Here is an 8,189-nt window from a genome sequence, read left to right as displayed (position 1 = left end):
ACTTCAACTCTTGTAATCATCAACTGAAGTCAGTGTGTGTGTGTGTGTGTATATATGCGTGTATATATATGCGTGTGTGTGTGTATATATGTATACATGTGTCTGTATAGGTGTGTATATATATGAAAACGATCAGCAAAGGGTGCTACAGACTACTTCTGTATTAGAATATTGTGCTAGTGTATTAGCAAATCTGTTTTAATGTATGCCTTTGTAAGTGGTGTTGACGCACTTTAAAGCCGTATCTGTCATTACATAGAAAGTGAATGACTAAGGTGAGGAAGCAGGAGGAGAAGGCAAACACAGAGGAGCTAGTCTATACAAAGAGAAGTGATTAAGGATACTGGGATTGACTAATAGGGGGTGAAAAACTATTCAAAGAGGAAAAATGCAATGACTTCTGTTTGTAAGTACTACATTTGTGGTATAATTTTGCATGCAGAGAAGGAGTAGGAGCTTTCTTCGCTGGAGTGGTTTCACAGACAGTGGTGTTTAGAAAAGGCTGGTGTCTGTGCTGGCTGAGTTTCAGGCAATGCATCTCCAGACCACACTATTCAGTGTGTCGCAAGAATGAACCAGGAGAAGGGGAACACCTGTACGTATCTTCCTGGAACCTCGTGCTGTGCTCCTTCTAGCCTTTGTCTTGCATTGAGTTTAATCAAAGCTGGGTAAGAGATGCGAGAAACATTTTACATTTAATTTGCTGTGTTGGAGCTGCCTCTTGGAGGAGAGTTTGATGACATCCCCTGGTTTTGTAGTCCTCAAAGATTTTCTGCAGGCATTGCAGACTCTGCTAGTACTGATTACACAACCTTTGTTACCAGCTGCGTGCTTGTTGTCTTTGTGCTGACTTACTACGGGGAGTTTGTCCTGATCATCCAGAAAGATCACTTGGCAGTAGGCAGAGTTGGCTCTTTACTCACCCAATATTGGCTTTATTGTTTAATTGTCTGAATGCTCCAAGCACTTGCTGTTTGCTAGAATAGCTAGCACAGAATGGGCCAGTGTAGGTGGGCTATTCACAGCTCCAGGGGCTAGTCTAGTGACATTGATAGCACACCAAAGTTAGAATTCAGTAAGCTTTCATTTGTAGTAGTTATGTTTCTTTTCTTGCAGTTACTACCCAGGTCTACAAACAACATGCCAAGCTCTAAAGTGATTTTGCACATCTGAGGTGTTTTACAGTGTGTAAGTTTACTGTGACCTTTCTTTGGGTTTTTATTAAACTTTTCCAAGAATTACATTGGCAGATTATCTAAGGCTTTTAAGGATCACGACCTTGCAATACTTCAGTGTGAACTTCCTGGTGAATGTTTCATTGCAGTAAGGAAAGGTACTTCTTGCAAAAATGCTTACCTTGCAAGGTTAATGATACTTCAAATTATAAAGGGAGCAGGAAGGGATAAGAGGGGACTAGGGGAGTGAGGGACAGTTATTTCTGGTCATTTTTTGTTGCTCTGCTGGTTCTCAGAGGTTTGTAACCTGGATGAGGTATTAGTGTTTGTCCATAATTAAAGCCAGGGTTATTTTACTGTCTGTAGGTGTTAAAAAACCTGCATCGGGGGGGGTTGTGGTTGCCTTGCATAATGGGACGACCTTACTGAAAGGAACTTTTATTGCTTTGTTTTTCTTATGGGCCTCAAGATTCTTAAGGACTGAGTATTACTGCTCCTGTATGATAGTTCTGAGGGTGAATATTTATGATACTGCGGCATGCTCAGTGTGCATGGTCCCTTCAATTACGCTTTACAAAGCTCTGCTCAAGGCAGCTTGGAGTTCAGGTTGAGAAGAGAGGTAGGAGAGGAGAGCTGTGAAACAGGAAAGGAGGGGAGTAGTTTTGTCTATTATGGGAGCTCAGACATCTTATTCAGCTGTGGAAACACAGCCTAAAATGTTACCTCTTCTCTCTCCAAGATTTGTTGCCAGCCTGTGGGTTGTGGATTACTTCTAAAGGGTCTGTGGAAAGTAACCAGGGGAGACAACCTGTATTTCAGGCAGGTTGAATTCTGTAAGGCTGTTAGAAAGTTTTTAGTCAACAAGTTGAGAGACGTTAAAATAATGGATTTGTGAATTCATTGTTTTTCTTCCCAGAAACATCTCTCTGCCTCTGCAAATAAGTCCCAGTGACCCTGGTGTTGAGTCTAGGAGTACCAAAAAGCAATTCTATAAAGCACTCTTCTAACTTTCTGTCCGAAATTATCTTGCACTGCTGTGCACAGCTAAGAAATAGTCAAAACAGATTTATTTGCCGTGGTGTAGAAGGAGCTGATCTCTGTGTGTCAGCTTCAGCTGGTGAGTACCTTTTATTTTTGCCCAGGACATTTGTAGCAGTAGGAGGATTTGGGACAATATGACCCCATATTTCTGGAAGAAAACAGAAAGGGAATGTAGAAAAGTAAACAATTTAAAATTTAAGAATTACACACAGAAAAAATGGCAATCTATTCAGCTGCTTAGCTGCTTTATTTGCAATAGCTGGAAGAGGTTTGGGACTTCATGCCTTTTCATTGGTTTGTTCTTTTTTGAGAGGGAGAAAGCCTCATCTTTTTCCTAGGAATGTACAGCAGTCATTGTTTCGGTAAGCTGAGAAGCACCAGTCCCGGTTTACTTTGTAGTTATGGACCACGTAAGTATTACACAAGTTAATAAACATGTGTGAGAAGAAATTAGATATGTAGGTCTCCACTAGTCATCCTATTTAAGTATACGTTTGATCAGGAAATGCAAAGCGTACTGGTTCGGTAATCCTAGAGCAGTACTGAAGAAGATACTGAGCTGTGGGAGCAGGAACCTTTCTGAAGGGCTGATACCTCTTCCACTGTAAAAGCCAGCTGTGAAGGCATTATAGTCTCTGAAGGCCTTGGAGTCATTTTTCCAGTGGTTTCATCCAGTGTGGGTTATTTTAGTTGGTTAGTTTGTTTTGGCTGGGGAGCCCACAGCTCTAATGAAAACTGTGGTTTTGTTGCTAGGAATTTGGCAGAAGAGTTCTCAAGATAAGCACTGCAGTTGAGTTGAAAGCTCTTACTTCTTCCATTTCACTCCCATGTTATGCTTCTGACTTTCTGATGGTTCTAATGCATTGAGTAATCTTCATCTGCAGTGCTTTGTGAGCTGTTATCTGCTTCTGTCAGATCGGGAATGATACCGAATATAAACAGTTTGCAACTCGAGCTGATGCTGAGGGAGGCTAGAGGCTGATGCAGCTATCATCTTAGTGCAGTTACAAGTGTAACTCCCAGGAGGGTAGCAAGAAAAGCCACTTCAGTCAAGGCTGTATGGACACGAAAGTCAGTAACACTGACCTTTCTCAGTATGATTTTCCCCACTGATTTCTTTGTAAGTTATGCATGTGCTTATAAGAAATATAAGTTATGCTTGTGCAAACTTCTCTATAATGAGAATGCTGGTGTAATTAAGTTTGAGAGTCTAAGGCTAAAGAGCTAAATTAATTTACACAAAGGAGAACTACAGTGGCTTTGAATTTGGCCCTATATAAGGATGCATATGCTTATTCTTAGGTCTAGTAACACCTTCGTTGCCCACGCCCCCTCACAAAAATGGGTCCCAGTTAATGCTGTAAAGAAGTGTATTTACACAAGCCATGAATCCTGTTTTATGGTACATCAAGAAGCACTTGAGATATCACTAGTTATACAAAGCAGGCACTCTGAGGTTTGGGTTTTTTTCTCTTTGATGCTCCAAAGTTGAAACTTTGAGGCTTTGAAAACGTCCTTGGCATGAAGAACTCAGGCATATACCTCATAGGAGAAAATATTTGATCTTAATAGAGACTTGGCTGAGTTCTGCAGCCCGTGCAGCAGCCTCCATATAATATTTAGAAATGTGGAAAAAAATAACACATTTCCTGTGGAAAGTGTTTGTCTTGCCACCCCCAACATGGAAAGCAGCCAGGAAACTTTATATAAGTCTGCACCAAAATTGCATGTTCAGATGAGGCAATAATACTTTTTTGTGAAAGAACTACCATTGTGCATAGCCATTAATACATATTGTCCAGTGCTACCAACTGAAATGTGCATGTGAAATCCCAGTGACTTCTTACAGGCACTGGTTTAGGCCAGTTGAACCAGCACAGCTTTTGTCTCTCAGTGCTGGTTACCATGGCTGTTATCCCATGGTTTGCTTTAGGGAAGCACAGTTCTCTTTGTCCTTCAGCTCTTAGGCTGGCGCTGGGTTCTGGGCTCAGCGTGTGGTCTGGGTCGCTCACATGGAGTCTGACATGGCCCCACGGAGTGGAAGTGCAGGGCAGAAGGATGACAGCAGTTGTGGAAAGCAGAAGCTTGTTTTCTCATCTGCCATCAGTGCTGGGCCTTGGGTAGCTTTGTACAGGCTACATAATTGCTTGTGTTCTTCTGTTGGGTTTTTTTTGGTGTTTTTTTGTTTTGTTTTGTTTCTTTTTTTTTTTCTTCTTTCTGTCTTTTCATATGCTTGTGATGTATATGACTGCTGGAGGGGATTGACTTTCAGACTGTGGTTCAGTTGGCACTTCATTGTATTGATATCTGGAGGGATTATCCAAAGGTACTTTTGAAGCTTCTTTCAATTTGTTTTTTTTTTCCAGAGCACAGAAGCTGAGCCCCATGAATAATGCAGCTGATATCAGGAAGAAACTGGAGTTGTAGAAGACATAGTGGAAATCACTAGTTATGTCTACCAGGAGTCCTGAAATAGAAGCCACAGCTTAGTCAAAGAGAAGATGCATATTAGAGGCAACTGGGTGACATTTACATAATTGTTAAACCTAAATCATTCAGTAAACTGCCATATGCAAAGAAACAAAAGATAAGCATCTAGGGTTTGTTTATTTTCTTGTAGTCACCACTCAGGTGATATTTCTGCCTCTGTGTAAAGTATTTCTCAACACACAGAGAAATCAAGAAAGAAAGGAAATTGTAACTTTTCCCCAAGTTGCTGATGCATTTTGTTTGCTTAGCAGAGGACCCCTGTGCCACTGCCACTCACTGGATATTGGAATGAGTGACCCTGTTACATCCTAGGTCAGAAAACAGAAAAAATAGAGATCTCTTAAAAAATTGCAAGTTAGTATCTCTAAACTGAAAACTTGTCTCTAATAGTGTGTGATCAGGGAGAAGAAAATTCATAGCACAGCAAGCATTACGACTAACATTAAGTGCCCTCAGTATAAAACATTTAGAAGTGTGATGTATCAAATGAGTAATTTAACACTAATGTTAGAGATGGAAAGGCAGTACTCGGGTCAAATATATGATGCCTTCTATAGGCTGATTATTTATATGGAAATACTGGCATAATGTTTGTTTGCTTGTATTCTTCAGTAAAGGTTGATGATGTTTCTTTTCATAGTGTACATTTCTTTAACAGATTTTAGGACTACAAATAGAAATGGCGCTGCTTTTACTGTACTTTGTTTTACCGATCTGCCACTCCTGTCAGAGATGTCCAATAAAAGACCTTTTTTGCACTTTGAGAAAAGTGACTGACACACTAATGCCAGGGAATACCATGAAATATGGTGCGTGTTATCATCCCATTCTCAGAACAGACATCATTTACTGCTGAATAGCACACAGTCCATTGTCTGGAGAAGAGAGCTAAAGCCTGAATTGAGGATTCATGCTCAGGTTCACATTTCTTGTTTGTTAGTCTTTTGAATTTGCTGCTGTACTGCAGGAGCAGGTGCGTCTTGGACAGGTCACTTAGTGGCATTTGGAGTGAACTGTGAAATCTGTGAATAATTTATTGGATTGGCGATTATAACTAGCTCCTTTCTTGTCTCCAGAGAAAAATGAATACACTTGAGAACTTGGAAAGAAGAGTGAACAGAAGCTTTTACTATAAGGCTCTTGAATAATGTAGGACTGGTAATAATTCTGATCACAGTTAATTTGTTTAATGGGATGTTCGCAATTCCTTGAGGCTTCATAGATAGAACAATTTAAACTGGCAAAGCAGTGAAAGAGTTCATAGACAGCAAGATCCTACCACAGTAATTCCTCTCTGTTTTGTCACTCACTAGAAAAAAGCTCTCATCACTCCCGTACCTATCAAAGCTGCCTACCAAGTGGGTAATTTTTTCGCTGTCTGCTGTTGCTGCAGTGACACTTGGGCAGCTAGAAAAATGACCCTCCTTTTTATTTCTTTCCAATTATTTCTTTCAGACTCTCCTTTCTATATTGTGCCCTTTGCATAACTCACCTGCTCAAAGCTGCCTACCAAGTGGGTAATTTTTTCGCTGTCTGCTGTTGCTGCAGTGACACTTGGGCAGCTGGAAAAATGACCCTCCTTCAGCTGTGAGAAGGAGCCGATTATTTCTTTCTGACTCTCCTTTCTATATTGCGCCCTTTGCATAGCTCACCTGCCTGCATGTGTTTGGGAGCTCCCTGTTTGTCTTCTTTGTGCTCCCAAACACTTGTCACCAGCGTCTAAACAACCGATTTTTCCCCAGCCTGCTTCAATAGCTTTTCTCACCTGTGAGAGGGGGTCCGATGAGGAGAGTGATACTCTCCAGGATGGTGAAGAGCCCTAGAGCACTTGAGAACCTGTCCATCTCCACCACATCCATCAGCACCTGGAAGGTGAGTGCCCCGATGCCACTCATGGCTATACTGAGGATGATGCAGTAGATGATGAGCACGCTGAACTCGGCTGAAATGACACAAATGAAGTTGCTCAGCCCGCAGAGGAGCACAGCCAGGATGTACAGGTAGATGCGTCTCCCTGTGAAGACTCTGTGTCCTGAGAGCAGCCCTGTTAGAGGGCGTATGAAAATGTTAATGAACCCAATAACGGAGATGAGGAGGGCTGCCCTGTGTTCCTCCACTCCATTCTGGATGGCATAAGGCACAAGGTAGACATGGGGTAATGCGAACCCCATCATCATCCAGGTCACTCCAATGGTGTAAATCTGGTAACCTTTGTTTTGACACAGGATGTCAAAAGCCAGGTACTTCTGCAGCATTTGGAAGCATGCAGTTCTTCTGGTTTGCTGCTGGAGCTCGGGGTGGGGAGAAGATGCTCCGTTGGACAGCTGTGCCTCTTCTGCTCTTCTCCCTGCCTCCTCTCCAGGCTTGGGTGACTGTAGTAGTGATCCTGATGCAAGCTGAACTGGTCTCATGATGGCTCCGCAAACACAACAGTTCAATAGTATTCCTCCAAAGATAAGAAAAGTGTTTCTCCAGCCCATCTCAACCAGCAAGTATTGAGAAAGCAACGGCCACAGTGTGAAACCGAGAGAGACACCAGTGGATGCCATAGCATTGGCCAACGTTCGCCACCGTACAAAGTAGTAGCCCAGCACGGTCACTCCTGCCTGGAAACTGAAACATGATCCCAGACCTAAAGGTAAGAATAAAAGAGAAAATGACAGTGCGTGATCCTTCTGCGTTGTCTTAAAGGGAGAAAAGAGCCTAAATCCAGGGTGTACCCGCAGACGACTTCATCTGCTACTGAAGCATTTCCTCACCTGCCAGGCTGCACAACCCCTGGGGATTAATACTCAGAAACCCCACACAAGGGATGAAGGATGTTGTATGTAAATTAAACTACTTGTGTTCTTGGGTATACTAAATATACTGATCTAAGCTGATGTTTGTCTGGGGCATGCTGCCATTCCTAAAATTGTTATGGAATTGTTCATTAAAAACTTAAGTTTTTATACCGCATGCAACAAGCAGTGCTGCTTTCCTGACACTTTCATCAGGGCTCAGGGAGTCATTTGTTTTTCTCTCTATGCAGTGGACACAGCTTAGCTTGCAAGATCCAACAGGATTGATCCCAAAGTAACCTGGCTGAAGAAATTAATTTCTCTGTGTTAGAAAAAACCAAGAGTTGATCAGTCACATAGGAGAAATATTTGGAAAGGAAAAGTTACCATCTGTTACTTCTGTTCAAAACCAACACATTCTTTTGTTAGAAAAAGATGTCTCCGCACTTCCCCAGGCTGGGAGTGGTGAAATACAAGCCCAGGGAACTTGGGAAGAACGTTGTCCCAACATATTATGTTTCAAGATTGAAAAAAACCCTCCCTTCTTCAAAGACAAAAGGCTGAGAAGCTACTAAAAAGAACAGACATCTTTGCTCTCTATTTTGCCCTCTGGAGACCTGTAGCTTTTTCCAGAGAGAAGCACTTTACAGTGAGCTTGGTTGGATGAGGTGTGTGTTAAAGAGCTGTGAAGGGCAAGTCTAGC

At 42.0% G+C, this 8,189-nt stretch overlaps 1 protein-coding gene across 1 annotated transcript in view; it reads right to left on the bottom strand.

Annotated features, from left to right (window-relative positions):
* Positions 1 to 4,441: 4,441 nt before the first annotated feature.
* Positions 4,442 to 8,189, bottom strand: part of SLC16A5 (solute carrier family 16 (monocarboxylate transporter), member 5) — an 8,369-nt gene continuing 4,621 nt past the window's right edge. The window contains exons 3-4 of the mRNA XM_009704796.1: positions 6,472 to 7,338; positions 4,442 to 4,683 (exon numbers count right to left, since the gene is read on the bottom strand). Coding sequence (XP_009703098.1) covers positions 4,442 to 4,683; positions 6,472 to 7,338 — 1,109 coding nt within the window. The remainder of the gene's footprint in view (positions 4,684 to 6,471; positions 7,339 to 8,189) is intronic.

Source organism: Cariama cristata, unplaced genomic scaffold (genome assembly GCF_000690535.1).
Source record: "Cariama cristata isolate BGI_N322 unplaced genomic scaffold, ASM69053v1 scaffold11697, whole genome shotgun sequence".
Taxonomy (NCBI): domain Eukaryota; kingdom Metazoa; phylum Chordata; class Aves; order Cariamiformes; family Cariamidae; genus Cariama; species Cariama cristata.
The sequence above is the reverse complement of the archived record's forward strand: the minus strand, read 5'-3'. Positions and strand labels throughout refer to the sequence as shown.